We start from the raw sequence: 16,604 nt of genomic DNA, 5'->3' as shown, positions 1-16,604 counted from the left end.
GTTTGGAATGCGATCGAATTGAAGAGAATAAGTTTTCGAGTGAGATTTTCGTAAGCAAAACGCAGGAAAATTGCTGAATAGCTGCAGAACTTCGAAAATTCATAACTGGAGTTCTGGACATCCAATTTGAGTTCCGTTTGAAGCGTCGGAAAGCTAACGAGATGAATTTTGTTATAAAAATGGTTTCAGCAGCTGTAACATAATTAATTGTGACAGGATGACGTTGGAAAGAGGTGAAGTTACGGTTACTCTTGTTCTTATAACTAGACTTGTTTATTGGTACTGCACAAGATGTCAGTGTCAGTGTTGAACGGATTGAAGGAATAATTAGAAGGTTTGTTAACAAGTAATTTTAAGAATTGAATGTATCGATTGCGGAGTTTTGGATACGTCGTATAGAGCGTTGTTGCACGATGTCAGTGTTGGATTTTCGGACAACGATTGGAAAATGCATATCTTGAGTTTCGAGTGTCGGATTAATGTTCCGTTTGAGACTACGAAGAGGTGAATTTATGTTGTACCTTATGGGAGAGTTATATATACAGTGGAGGTGATTCTATGAGGAGATATTCCAAAGTCGGTTAAGGAAGCGTGAAGCTTGGTGAATAGGAATGCCTACTACTGCGATTGTTGGAAAGGAAGTTGAGTAGAACATGTTATTGATGGATAAGTTGATGATCCGTTATGTGATAATTATGATTTGAGTGACGATGGATTTTAGTGAGAATTGAATTAGTATTCAAGGTGAAATAAACTTTAGAATGGTTGAAGTTGTATTTATGATGCCAAAGTAACGACATGTATAAAAGAAGAATTGTAGGAGATTTCTAACACCTATTGATGTGAGGAAGACTTTGTTGAGATTCCGAGTGGAATGATATTTGGACGCGAAAGATGTCATGGGATTTAGAGTAAAGCCACGAGTTATGAATGCTGTCGCAGTCTTTTGCTAAGATGAGGATTTCGATTTGGAACGAGATGGATAGTAATGTACGAGTGTATTATAAATTATGAAGTCTGGAAGTACTTAACGAGTGTGTGATACTAAGTGACTATGAAGCGGATTGTGTAAAATGCTTGGACATTGGTGTCTCGCCGACAAGATTCAATGAGAGGGAAGTGTGCGAGTTGTGAAGACTCAAAGTGAATTGTTGGGCTATGATGATGTTAACGGGTTTGAATGCAAACTCGGAAAGGGACACTATTATGTAGTAACGACGGTTTATGCTTAAATATGATTTTTACCTATCTATTGACAAATTTAGGACTTGATCACCCTAAATCTCTTGTTGGTAGTAGATGGAATCATATGAATGGGATGAACTTGTTTTGTTACCTTAATGGTATAGGTTGTGACGGATATTAAACCGTGAGAATAATCACTCACTATGTTGTGAGAACTTATGAAGAAGTGAATATGAAAGAGTGCAACATGGTGGATGATGACTTAAGACGAGTAATCAGAGTCGCGCAGCGAAAGTGTGATGTGGAGTAGTGTTATGAGTACTACTCGCGGGAAATAAGGAATTAATATATCAGAAGTTTACATAGAGAATATGTATTGATCTGTATATTGGATTTTGAATCCAGTAGTTGTAAGGATGTTGTGTCGAAGAATTATAACTCTTTCGAATAATTGTCGAGATGATGAATATGTTATTACGGTTGTACGTAGTTAACGAGTATGTATTCGGCGAAATTAAAACGAAGAGTTGATACTACATGATGCTGTAATAATTTTGTGTTGTTGTTAAGGAGTTATTATGGATTCCAGATATAATGAGGAATTATACTCTATGAGGGGAGAAATTGATTTAATTCTTAGAAAAGAGCGAAACTCAATTTGAGTTATTTTGTAAGAAATGGTGTATTAAGGCTGACGAATGCGATTATAAATACTTGTGTGTACTTGTTCTGATGGTTAGGATGTTTAAATAGAGGAAGTAAATCAGGAATTGGTTTTTGTTGGATGCGAGTAAGGATTGCTGAGTAGTGAATTAGTACCATGGATGGTAAGAATGATTCTTGAGCGAACGAGTAAGGAAGGCCAGAGTTGGGTATAACTCAAAAATTTAATTGTTAATGATGGTTGTAATGAGTAATCAGAATAGTGCAGCAAAAGCATAGTGTAACGTGTTGGATAATTGCTGATGTGACTTGAGAGGAGTCAGATAGTTGAAATTCAATAGTATGAAGAATACGATTATCGAGTTTCTTGAAGGAAGCAGTTGGTGAAAAGTGTAAGTACTATTTCATCGCTCAGATAGAAAGTGTGTCTAAGGTTGGTATGTTTGGTATATGAAATGCTTTACTGCAGTGTTGATCAGGTGTGGTCATACCATGGTTGTGTAATTTTATTACTCGGTTAATGGGTGTATTGTATGGGTTGTACCTCAATGTTCCATTGTTGTCAATCTTTTGGAGATATAACGAGTGGTACACCTTTGAATGGTCAAAATGTGACGTAAGAGTTAAGACTTGAATGTATGAAACATGTTTTCTGTTGGTAACATCAGATGGATTTTGATGATCGACTGACGGGAATGTTGCTTAGGAGCTAGAGAGATAGACTAAGGACTCCTATCTGGAACTTCTTACTGGAAGTATGTTTTCGAGGACGAAAACTCTTTTAGTGGGGGAGAGTTGTAACACCCCATATTTCTATATTTAATTTAATCGGAAATTAAATTATTATTTAGAATTATTGGTATTTTGTTGAATTATTGGAGAATTATGGATTAAGGGCCTTTGGGCCGGATGGTGAGATTAGTGGTATGGGGGTGCTAAGTGAGTAAGCCCATTACTAATTATTTTATGTTTTCATAAAATAAAGAAAATAAGGAAAAAGAGTCAGAACGTGAAAAATGAGAAGTGGAAGAGAAATGCTGAGGAACGTAAACAGGAACCAAAGAGGAGGAGGACCAAAGATCAAGAATTTGGCTAAGGTAAGGGGGGACTCTTCCAATTACCATCTCTTATTGTAATTATGGATGATAGTGCATGTTTGGTTGTGTTGTTGAGTCAATTTGATCATATGTCAGAGTTAGGTTTTGGGATAATTTTAATAGAAGTGAATGATTGATGAATACCTCTGTGATTTCTATATAGAATTGTATGTTATTTGATGTTTGTGTTGTGGGTATTGTATCAATTGTTGTGTTGTTGTGTTCTTCCATGAAAACTGAATCTGAGTTATGGGTTTCCAATAATTGGATAGAAAGTTAGGTTTTAATGTGTAAAACTGACATAGGATAATAGATTGATGAAATTGGATGAATACCATATGTTAATGTGTAAAAAGATGGTGTTTTAGACTTAAAATTGTAGCCTGTTATGAGTGAAAACGAGTGGAAAACGTACTGGTGCGAAATTGCATATTTTTGGAGAAAACTGGTGAAATGCGTATGAGATTTGGTGATACGCGTATGGGAGCGTATGGGATGAGGCCATACGCGTATGGGTGTGTCCATACTCGTATGGGAATTCTCAGTGTAAAATTAGTTCTGTTGATTCGCGTATGGGATGGCTGATACGCGTATGGGTTTGGGCCATACGCGTATGGGAGCGTATGGGAGGTGCCATACTCGTATGGGTTCTGTGTGTAAAAATTCTGTTTTGTGATTTTCTTCGAAAGTTCAATGATGCGTAACTTTTGATCCGTAACTCCGTTTTTAGTGCCGTTTCGAGTATGATGAACCTTATGCGATAACCTATGAGTTTAAATGATAAAATGAGGTGTAGCTTTCAATTAATTTTGAGTTATGAATTTATTGTTTGATGAATGATGTATTGTACATATATATGATGAGATATGACAATACATGCTATGTTTTAAACATGAATCGTATGATGATCTTGTTTGATTTTGTAATGGAACTCATGAGATATTTCATGTGATAATATGAGTATGATTTGAATACTTTGTTCGTTTGATGGATGATATATTGTTGGCATATGTGATGAGATATGACAATATAAGACGTGTATTGAAAACATGATTATGTGATGATTGTTGAGGATTGTACAATGATGATTGAATTGTTTTGGAAGATGTGAATACATGTATGTTCTTACTTTTGATGATGATGATTAGTGTAATACACGTATGTTCTGTACTGATGGTGATGATGATCGATTGTATTGAATGATGTAATGTATATATGAACATGCTTAGTATTGATGATGATGATGATGAAATGAGTATAGATGATGCTACTCACAGAATGGTGATGATGAAAGTATGTTATATATATGTTGCATGCATTCATAAACATGGGCTGAATCCTATATGATGAGAGGATTCAGCGAGGGGCAGGATTCCCATTGTGTGGAATTTGTGCTGGCAGGGCCGTATCTGAATTGACGATAGATCGGTCGGTGGATGATTCCACTGGTGATGTTTGGTACCACATGCATAGTGTCAGTTGCATTCATATGCATGGATTTGATAACGTGGCTGAATGTATTTCATTGTTATGATTGGTATTGTGTGTTTTGTGTGATGATGGATTATCTGAATATAGATGGATTGGGTGAATAATATAACTATTGATGTGTTGTTATTTATAATGCAATAATATTTGTTAATTGCGAATGAGACTCACCCTTACACTATATTTTCAGATTGAGGATAGCGGCTCCGACTCGGTGAGGATTAGCTCATGAGTCAATATGTTGTTTAGCGTCGGGTCATGCTCTGATAGGTGTAACACTGGGGGAAACGTTGTTTTTGAGTTTATGATAATAACTCATTTTTGTTTAATTTATTTGAGGATTAATAAATCGATTATGTGATGTAACTTGATGATGTTATTCCGCTGTGTCAACATGATATATTATGAATTATGAGTTATAATGAAATGTCTCTTAGTGAATGCATGACATATGACCGATGTTGTTTATTTTATTTATGAATTCTGACGCCCTTGTGCATGTTACTCTGATTTAATTATTAATTTTCGTGGGGGTTTAGAAGGGTGTTACAATTAGACCTACTAACCACAAATATCTTTTGAAATTCACATGTGTGACAACCATTGGAGATGCTGACAAACACGACATACCTGATAAGGTCATTCAACTTCACCCTCCAATCTAATGTTGTTTTGTAGGCAAGTATCCCCTTGCTATAACAAACACCTATAATGTTACCAAGATCCATATCAACGATAAAGCTTTTCTTGATAGGTATCCTCTTTATAAAACTAACACGCCACTTGGACTATACTTTCTGAAGTACATATTCAACTCATGTTCCCATTCCATTTCCACATCTACATGTTGCCTAAGGAGCAAAGTGTGGGGAAATTAATCTTTAAACAGCTTGAGCACTCACATCGTTGAATGGTCACGGCAATCTTCAACTTCCTAGCTCACCCTGTATGAATAGTTTATATCAAAGGCCTTTGTGCTTCCATTGGAGCAAATTGTCAAGTTACCTGGGGTCTAACACATTGATTTATGATTAACATATTTGTTCCTTAGTTTATTTTGTTTTGCGATAACTGCATGTATATTGTATATCTACATATGACCTTCTACGTCACAGTCGCAAAAACGGACAAACTCATTTCTTCCCCCACGGTTGGTACTACAAGGCATGCCATCAGTGTCCTTAGATTGCAAAAGGTTACAAGCCACCCTTTTTTGCAGGGATGGACATCGAACGGAAGATGAGATATGGAGGTTGTTGGTTCTGTAATACATATACAAATCTTTCCATTATATAAAAATATGCTCCTTTCCGTTAATTCTGTTTGCTTTATAGGTATAAGATCAGCGTTGAAGTAGTTCACAACGGATGTGTAACTCTACACCTCATTTGATCCTCCACCTCATTTTCTTAACTGTAATCCCTAATGTATTGAGAATTGTAACTCTACACCTATTCCTATAAATAGACTTTCATGATTTTGAACAAACTCTTTTCACAGCCGATAAAATCCACTGTGAGTCATTGGATATTTATTTTACCTGTTGACTAACAATCCATGTTTTGTATATTTGTAGGGATCTCTTTTGACATCTTCCAAATATACAGCTGTGAGTGGTGTGATGACACATACCTCCCATCCAAGTCTGCCATCAACAAACAAGTTGTTGCAGAGTTGATTTCACCAATGGTACCATCATTGCTTTTGTTATATTAATAAGATATAATAGCACTTGGTGTGGTACGTTTTGTTGTGGTATGTTTTGTTTAATATATGTTACATTATTCTTAAATATATAATACATTAGAAACATTTTTTTGCCAATTTTTTTACTTCCTATCACCTAATATATTCACAATTAAATGTAATCAACATATCATATTTAACATTATCATCCACACTTCTTCCAAGTTCTTTGCATATGTCTCCTTGAAGGTTCTCAAGTAAACTTCAGTCTGACGATAGTAAAAGGTTAGTCGTACATTCGATGTGATTCCTAGCAACTTACGTCAACCAATGATCCTACTATTTCTTACTAATTTATACTATTTTGAAACTCCTCATTAACAAATGTATTATATATCTAATAATGTCCATATTTGATAATTGATGATGCTACTAATCACCACATTCAATACCCCCTTACTACTTACTCAGGATTGCTTAGACATGTCTCAAAATAATGAGACACCTTCTTCGATTGCTAAAAAGAGGAGAAAGTTAGTGTTGGTGGAGATTGGAGAAGAAAAATATCAGTTCAGGTTCCAACAAGCAGAATAGGCATTGTTCAACTTCCGCACCTTTGCGTCCTATGTGAATAAAGTCAACGTCGGGTTCTATAACATCTTTGACAGATATTGTTAACTCCAGTCACACTGCACCTTCTACTCGTCATATCTATCCAATTGGCCCTGTGAAAAGGAGAAAATTTGACATGCAGGGCGGCCTAAATTTGTTCAGCACATTCAACTCATTAGGGCCACATAACGTTTCTTCACCAATAAAATTGAACAATAGAAGTACATTACCAAAAACGTCATTCCCTCCCACATCATTTCATACACTGATTTTTGGTCATAAAGAGAACTTGGGCGCCTCCATGTCCAAATGCATTCAACATCGACCACCTACCGTTGGAATTCGGATCGTCTCTCTTCTACAAGTCTCCGAAGCAGAATCTCGGAATTCGGTTTTGTTGTCGAAGTGTTCATTCTAGAAAAGAGGAATAAATCTGGATCTAGGTTCAGTTTTGTTAGATATGTCGATATAACGGTAATAGCAAGATAAACATCTGCAGCAGCAAGAGTTATGCATTTAATTGGCATAAAAAGAGACTAATGGAAGAAGTAAACTAAATCTTATCAGAAAGTGAAGTGTAATTAAAACTATCTCGCACAGAGGAAACATACATGAAATAGACACAAGGAAGTCAGAATCAAACGCCTTTTTTTAGCATGGTGTAAACAATATCATGATCACCTTAAATAGTCAACGTGGAAAGAACATTATGGTATTGGATTTTAAATCATTGGAGGCATGTCAGACTACTTGAAATATAGCCATTTTTTGACAGCAAGATTGTTGATCTGCTTCTCTTCTGCATCATCCAGCACAGCCTGAAGAGTGAGCAGGGTTGTTTGTAACTTTCTCAAGAAGGAGACATCCAGCTTCCTATTTCGGATGTAATCACGAAACTCTTCTGAAGCAAGTTTCTCAACTAAGGTTTGAACAGATGCAGAGAGAAAAGCACCTCCTATCATAGTTGCAGCTGTAGGATACTTCCAATTCCTTTAGTAAATAGCATAGTGGAGAATTAGTTTGAGAGACCGATGTTATTCTTCATTTCACCTTAATGGTTATGCAGCGAGAAGCTTGTTTCTATATTAGTGGATACTATCCTCAAAATAACGTCATTTAAAGAGTGAAGTTGCCCTTCAACATTTATACACCGTCCAAAAACTTAAATAATTAGGACTCCAAATAAACTCCACAACTCAAATACAACTTCAACAAAAACATCAATCTGATAAACTTGAAATACATTCTTTCTTGTAATAGAATGAAAAAATGTTCCAGTAATAGTACATTACATTAATAAAAAATAAATTATAATAATGTGCTACATTAGTGGCACATATGGAATACGGTCACACTGTTTAATTCCACTTTTTGAGGACTTGGAAGTGCTAAACACTGTCCAATTAATATTATCACAACTACTTGTTGAATCTGGTGTAGCAGAACCAACCAGAGGACAGAGTTATGTTGACAATGTCGCTGAATTTCATCTTCGGTAGAGGATGCAGCATGAAACTCATTCAGCAACACATGGACCCGAATAGAGGATGTAAGCTGTCTACATATGTTTACTGGTGGATTAAACAAGCTATTTTTAAAGGTTTGGCCAAGAATTCTAGATTAATCATATTACCGGGGAGACGCTTATTTGATAGTCTAATGAAAATGCAAGTCATATATCTCGACTTAATACTAAGCTCAACTCGATTGATACTAATATTTTGTATGTAAACTATTTGGCCATGAATCTCATCTTGAATCCTGATTCGTTATGATAATTTCTGAGTCACTGTGATGAATTGAATCACAACTTAAACTTATTATAACCAACCATTTTTTATTGTTCCATCTGATATATAACTTGAATCTTGAAAATTTTTCAATTTATACATGATATATCAGCTTATAGTTTTTTATGTTACTCGTTTTTTTACTTTGAAATGATATTTTTTTATAGGACTTGAATCTTGTTATGCTATATTTCAATGATAGTTTCCCAGAAGATTTTAGAAGAAGGCTATTGATTATGAATGTTTATTAGTTTGTTATTTATAGGGAGACAAGCATGCAATGGTTGCAAAAGTTGTCGAGGCCAAAAATGTCTTGAGCAGAAGACTGAGATGGAAACCAACATACGATGAAATGGCCGAGGCTCTCAACTTGAATATTCCAGCCGAAAACATGTTTTTGAAAGAAGCAGATTACCAGTTTCATTAGACAAAGCTATAACAGATCAGAGCGGTTTAACACTTAAGGTTAGATAACTTCATTCTTAATACAAATCATTTTAACTTAAGCATGATTTAGTAGGATATATCTTTTGGTTTTTTTATGCAAATTATGAGATATTAGTGGTAATGCTGTCAATGATATATTTTTTTTTTAATAAGCAATGATATAAGATATCGCACTAGGGGTGCAACCCTTACAACAAGAACTCTAAATAGAGTTAAAACAGTTTAAAGGTAACTTGTACCAATCATAAAAAATAGTCCTAGAAGTAGAGTCACTATTACACAACCATCTCCAAGAAAAGAACAAAATGTTGGAGATTACCACTTCAAAGCTAAAAGAAGCATTATCAAAAATAATGGCATTTCTCATTATCCAAATGCACCAAATTAGAGCTAACCAAATTGAGTTTAATTTAACTCTAGTGTTGGATTTCCTCACTTTTTCTTGGATGTAACCAAAACTTTTGAACTCTTCCAAGGTAAACTCCAAGTCATCTCCCAACCAAGTGTAGATATTTTCCCATACCGCTTTCGAAACATGACATTGAAAGAAGAGGTGTTCCGATGATTCCGGATGATTGGAGCAAAATAAACAATCCATAGAGTTGAAGTTAGAGACACCTCTATAGGCCAAAAGGTCTTTTAGAGGAAGTCTATCTATGAAAAATCTCCAACAAAAGATTTTGACCTTTTTCGGAATCTTAGCCTTCCACATAGCTTCCAACAAATTGATGACATTAGTTGACCAAGCCATGTCTTTTGCATTAGCTACCAAGTTAGATACACTTGCAACCGAGAACACGCCATTTGGGTTTAGCTTCCAATGGAAGTCGTCTTCTTCCATATTGTTCGGAACTATTCCTTCTAGCAACACTTTTAGCTCCCTTACTTGAAGAACAAAATCCGTCGGAGTACCATTTAAGGCGTCATGAGTGAAATCCGGATTCAAGTGAACGATATCGTCAATTTCGAAGAGACCGTTAATGTTCCAATTAAAGGCACCATCATTCCAAGAGAAGACATCACTAACTTTGGAAAGTTTATTGGTTGAAAGATCGAACAAATGCGGGAAGGAAACGCGAAGAGTTTGATGACCCAACCAACAACTATGCCAAAAAAGAATGTTATTACCTCTTTTGAGATCACATTTGACCCAATCTTTGAAGCCTTCAACGGAATCCTCCTCTTTAAAATCGTTAAGGGTGATGTCTCTCCACCAACTAGAATCATCACGGTTTAAAACTTCCCCGCTAGAAGCTAACACTTTGAATTTCGGGTTTTGACATCTCAAGAGAAGAAATCTACTCCAAATGGCTTTGTCCTCCTTCAAAATTCTCCACTTCCATTTGAGAAGGAGGGATCTATTCATATCACCAACATCCCTAATTCCTAACCCACCTTTCTCCTTAGGTTTACAAACATTCTCCCACTTCACCCAATGAATGCTTCTTTTGTTCACATTCCCTTTCCACAAGAAATTACTAAGGAGGCCTCTAATCTCTTGAATAACTTTGTTCGGAGCTTTAAAAAAAGAAAGAGTGAAGATTGGGATTGCATTAAGCACCGAACCAATAAGAGTGACCCTTCCACCTATGGAGATATTTCTCCCCTTCCACATCGACAATCTTGCTTTGATGTTATAAATTACCTCCTTCCACGCTCTCCTCTTGTTAGTACCTTCACCCACCCACACACCAAGAAATTTAAAAGGAAAAGTTCCTTTTTTGCAAGAAAGGAAAGAGGTTGCCGAGTAAGAAAGCCACTCTCCAATATGAATTCCAAAAAAATTGCTTTTGTAAAAGTTAATTTTCAAACCGGAAATAAGCTCAAATCCTCTCAACAACACTTTCATGTTCCAAAGATTATCACTAGAAGGTTCTCCAATAATTACGGTGTCGTCCGCAAATTGGAGAATGTCCACATAATCTTCCTCGCCATATTTAAACGGTTTAAAATCCCCCACCTCCATCGATTTCTTCATAAGCACTAAGAGCTTCCATAGCAATGACAAAGAGAAAAGGGGAAATCGGATCACCTTGACGTAAACATTTTTGAACTTTGAACTCTTTGGTAGCGCTACCGTTCACCAAAACGGACATATGACTAGTGAAGATACAAGATTTCATCCATTTCAACCATCTCTTCCCGAACCCCATTCTTCCCATAATCCACCTAAGGTAATTCCAAGAGATAGAATCGTAAGCCTTTTCAAAATCCACTTTGAGTAAAAGACACCCCCTCTTTTTTCTTTTTGCCCAATCGAGAATTTCGTTTACCATTAGAACCCCATCCATCATACTCCTACCCGGAACAAAAGCGGTTTGATTAGGAGAAACCAATTTATCCAAGACACATCTCATTCTAGCCGCCAAAATCTTTGCTATAATATTGTATATGCTCCCCACTAAACAAATAGGACGGTACTCGGACAAGTCTTGCGGATTCTTCTTTTTAGGAATAAGCGCAAGAAAAGAGGAAGTGATAGCTTTGACAAGCGTACCTTTTGAGTGGAAATCGTTGCATAACTTCATCAAGTCGTCTTTAAGGAGAAACCAAAATCTTTTGAAGAATTCCAAAGAATAACCATCCGGACCCGGACTTTTATTCCCATCACACGACCAAATCGCATCCTTGACCTCCTCTTCGGAGATAGGTTTTTCTAACTCCAAGGAATCCACCATCGATAGCTTATTCAAGTTAATCCCATGTGGCTCCGGTCTAGAACAAACCTCTTCTTGAAAGAAACCTTCAAAATGCTTAAAAATGAATTCTTTAATCTCCATGACCTCTTCCATCCTCCCCCACCTGGTCTCAATGGAGCATAAAGCATTCCTTCTTCTCCTATCTTTTAACGAATTATGAAAAAACCGTGTGTTATCGTCCCCTTCGGAAAGCCAAAGTTGTCTCGATTTAAGTCTGAGGAACCCTTCTTTTTTGTTTAAGTTTTCCCAAAAATCCTCCGCTACTTTCGATCTCTTCTTAACCACCTCTTCCGGAGCATTACCTGCAAAATGAACAAACAAATTATCTAAAGAATGCATCTCCGTCGCATCTTTGTCAATTTTGAGATCTATCCACCCGTAAACCGATTTGTTTCACCAAGAGATCCGATTTTTGAGAGTTTTCAATTTTTCAACCAAGCAATAGTCTCCCCTTCCTTTAAATATCATTTTACTCCACTCCTCTTCCACAAAGCTATCAAACTCTTCATGCTTGAACCACATATTGTTAAACTTGAACGGTTTAGGTCCCCAATCTTTTCTATTATCTTTCAACCAAATGGGAGCATGATCGGACACATCTCTCTCTCATATATGTTGCCCATCCACCTTCCAATCCTCCACAAAAGTCTCCGATAATAGAAATCTATCTAGCCTACTCATTGCCTTCCCGTTGCTTTTGAACCAAGTAAACTTGCCACCTATAGTAGGAAGATCCACCAAGTCCATTTCCTCTATGAACTCGTTGAAGAATCTTATCTCCCTACTATTACCACTACTAGGAACTCCAATTCTTTCATCTAAAGAAGAAATACAGTTGAAATCACCACCAATGCACCAAGATCCTTGAATGTTATTGTTCTTGAACTCACAAATTTTTTTCCAAGTTCTCCTTCTAGTAACTTTATCGCAAGAGGCATATACATTTACAAAGTAGATAAGTTTACCCTCCTTCTCCACACATAGTCCAAGAAATCCTTCACCTCTAAAACTATAATTTAGAGAAAAGAATTCTTTTTTCCACATGGTGAGAATACCACCCGAAGCTCCGTTAGCATCCAAATAGGACCATTCAACATCAACATCTCCCCACATCTCTTTGACTAAATTCAATCCTATTCCACTTAATTTTGTTTCGTGAATGAAGCAAAGATCAACGTCATTTTTTTGAATTAAAAAGCCGACTCTCTTGCGTTTTGTCCAATTCCCACCACCCCTCAAGTTATATGAAAGAATTATCATTAAGGTACACCATTTTGATTCCCCTTTGTCACCTTCTCCCCTTTATGATCCCTTAGCTCCATTTCCTTCAACTTTTTGATAGGATCAAAATTGACTGAAGTATTAATGATTCCCAACCTTGACATGGAATTCCATAGTCCCTCCGCAGCATTGTTGCCCTCGCCATAGTCTCCTCTTCTGTTGCAATTCCTAATGTCAGAACTAGAAATGGATTCGCAAGTTAAAGGAAGTCCTCCCGAAAGATAATTCTTCTTGGCATAAGGATTATTTTGATGGGTGAATATAATGCAGGAGATTATACCAAGGTCGGTTGAAATGATTCCGGGGAAAATGGTTGAGAGAGAGCTAGTGAAACAAGGGGTGGTGAAGCTTCTTAGTACACTAAACAAGAGAGAAGAATAGATTGAAAGATTATCTTTTGAGGAGACGGGAAATTTGTTGAAATTATCAAGGGAGAGAATCAGACAGATTCATGGGATTGCATTGTAAAGACTGCAACAAACTAGTCTTGTAGATAGTCTAAATTTTTACGACTCAAGCTGTTGACAGTTACGAAAATGGAGATTTTTGAGAGAGGAGAGGTGGTGCAGACCATTTCCTGTAAAGGACTTCATTTTATAGTTGATAGGGTAGCAAAGGCTCCTTTAACAAGGTGTTAACAATATCAACACAACCTCCAATACTAAAACTTGAAAGAGAAGTGAGGCCTTGAAGACTCCATTCCCTTACATGCGGAGTTGTTTTTAGGAATTGAATATCAATTGATTGCAAATTGGGAGGAAGAGAAACTCCTCCGGAAAACGACAACTCTCCGCATTCCAAAACCAAATGTTCAAGAGCAGTAAGCATGTCCATCTTAAGCTTGACTTTAAACAGTCCAATTGAGTCGTGCGATCTGATTTCAAGTGATTGGAGTCTTGTTGGATGAAATGGACTTTCTGAAACAAAAATTGAATCTAGACTCATACCATAACCAATGTGAAGAAAGGTGACTAGAGATGACCGCAACCTTCTATTTCAATTTCTTCTATGGAAGAAAGATGACTAGGAAAATGTCGCCTAAGTTCAGGACATTTATGTAACTCAAGAATTTTAAGACGTGGAAAAGCAAAATTGCTTACTTCAAAAGAAAGCCATTCCTTTCGATTTGGCATGTCGTGAAATTTAATAAGCTCAAGGGATGGAAATGGTTGGAAGGAAGAAATGGAACTCTGGGCCAATTGTTGTTAAATTCAAACTATCTTTCCGCTGAGTTAGGATCATTTGACATATTTGTTACCTTTGCAGATTTTAAGTTCCGGAATTTAGCATTTTTACCATTGGAGGTTGCTTAATGCATGTGTAGATTTTGAGTTCCATGATGATCTTTCCCGTGGTGTAAAATGATAAGGCATCGTAGCTGATTAAGTTGAGCAAGTCTTCAGCATCAAATATTGCATCATTCAAGTCTTCAAGCCATTGTTTATCATGAAGATCCTTGAACTGCATCTGTTCTGCATCAACCAGCACAGCTTGAAGAGCTGATAGTGCTGTTTTCAACTCTTCCAGTAGTGAGTAATTGAACTTGGGGTTTCTGATGAAAACACGAAACTCCGAGGAGGTAAGTGTGAATAAGGATAAGGGTTTGTTCCTAGAATAAGGGTTTGTTCTCATTAAATGTAATTTTTAGTGTAATTACTTGTATAGCCCTGTAATTTCTATATATACAAGAAATAATAATCAGAAAGGTTGACGCCGGAATTTGTGACATGGTATCAGAAGGGTTCGATCTAACCTGTGAATCCTTGTTATCTTGGCTGAACAGCGACACCCACTGAGTCGCTCTCGAAATCGTATTCCTCGTCCGTATTTGTATTGAAACTGCCGTCGTGATCTTTCGTAAGTTCGTTACTGTTGCACTTTCGTAATCTTGATTCAATTGTGATTTACGATTTTGTACTCTTGGCGATTCTGTTCCTTGATCGGTGACTTTTCGGTGTACGACTCTGTACTCTCGGCAATTCTGTTCCTTGATCGGTGACTCTTCGGTGACTCTCGGCAATTTTGTTTTGTGTCGATTGTCTGTGGTTTTATTTATCACGATTTCGCTACTGTTCGTTTGTGGTTCGCGTTCGTTCTTGTGGTTCCTATTCGTTCGTTTCTGGTGTTGCTACTGTTTGGTGGTGTTGCTACTGGTGTTGCTACTGTTTCGCTACTGGTGTTCCTCCAAGTTTCATATTTCTTCAATTGTTACTATTAAAAAAAAAAAAAAAGAAGAAGAAGAAGAAAAAAAAAAAAATTTTTGCACGTGCTCACAGAATTGATATATAGTCATGGATATGGGAAACGAAAAAAATTGCTTTTGTGTGCGTTTTACCGGTAAGAATTATCCAACTTGGGAATTTCAGTTCAAAAATTATGTGAAGGGAAAGGGATTATGGAGTCACCTCGATGATACTTCTAAGGCACCTACAGAAAAGGTTGCATTAGATGCGTGGGAAATTAAAGATGCTTAAATAATTACTTGGATACTTAGCACCATTGATCCTCAAATGATCAATAATTTGCGTTCATTTTCAACTGCTCAAGAAATGTGGAATTATTTGAAGCGTATTTACAACCAAGACAATGCAGCTAAACGTTTTCAATTGGAGCTCGAAATAGCCAATTACAAACAAGGTACTTTATCCATTCAAGAGTATTATTCTGGTTTTTTGAATCTATGGACAGAACACTCTGCTCTTATTCATACTGATGTTCCCAAGACTGCTCTCGCGGCTGTCCAAGAGGTCTATAACACAAGTTATCGAGATCAGTTTCTCATGAAACTTCGTCCAGAATTTGAAGTTGTCAGAGGTGCCTTGCTTAATAGAAATCCTGTTCCGTCTTTGGATACATGTGTTGGAGAACTTCTAAGAGAGGAACAACGTCTCATTACTCAAGGAGTCATGTCTCATGAAGCTGCTGTTTCTGAGCCTATGACTGTGATAACACGATTTTATATCGTATATTTAGCTTAAAATCCATAGATATTTATAGCATTTTCTGTTTATTATTTTAATTTATTACGATATTACGCGTGTTTTTGCTTTGTTTCAGGTTTTACACTTCAATTACGACTATTTGCGAAAAGGAAAGAAAATAGAGCTTAAATGACCGATATTTATGCCTAAAAGACGAAAAAGGAGTGCTGAAGCGAAAGAGGGGTGCAATTAGGACCCAAAAGGCCCAAAAGAGATATTCAGCCCACCATGGAACCAAAGGCGCGTGGCCCAAACCTGCCTAGCAAGTGGAGACGCACGTCTCCACGCCCTCTATGCCACGTCAGCAAAGGGAGACGCACGTCTCCATGTTCCTACATCTTCTCCACTTGAGACGCACGTCTCAAGTCAGTCAAGGTGCCTCCTGAAGAATAGGAGACGCACGTCTCCACGTCCTGGTCTGCAAAAAGCTCCCCTTTTCACGCAAAGCAACTGCAAAGCCCCTCCTATAAATAGGACCTGTCACTTCACTTCAATCTGTCCGATTTCCTGCCAACGAAGTGCTGCCGAAATTGTACCGCGAACTGCTTTTCCTTATTCTGCTTTCATTTAACCGTTTATTTTCTCACAACGATTTCTATACTGGAAATTGTTGTGAACTTTTCGTAGATCTAGCCTTACGTTAGATTTATTGCTTTATTTCATTGTTTTTTATTT

At 36.9% G+C, this 16,604-nt stretch overlaps 1 protein-coding gene across 1 annotated transcript; it reads left to right on the top strand.

Annotated features, from left to right (window-relative positions):
* Positions 1-15,458: 15,458 nt before the first annotated feature.
* LOC131643021 (uncharacterized) lies at positions 15,459-15,911 on the top strand (the record flags this gene model as incomplete). The annotated part of the gene is made up of 1 exon (XM_058913169.1): positions 15,459-15,911. A coding segment is annotated over exon 1 (453 nt), but the record flags the coding sequence as incomplete, so codon positions are not given.
* Positions 15,912-16,604: the final 693 nt, after the last annotated feature.

The sequence above is a fragment of the Vicia villosa genome, unplaced genomic scaffold (genome assembly GCF_029867415.1).
Source record: "Vicia villosa cultivar HV-30 ecotype Madison, WI unplaced genomic scaffold, Vvil1.0 ctg.006605F_1_1, whole genome shotgun sequence".
Classification (NCBI taxonomy): Eukaryota; Viridiplantae; Streptophyta; class Magnoliopsida; order Fabales; family Fabaceae; genus Vicia; species Vicia villosa.
This window is presented reverse-complemented; position numbering and strand designations above follow the sequence as displayed.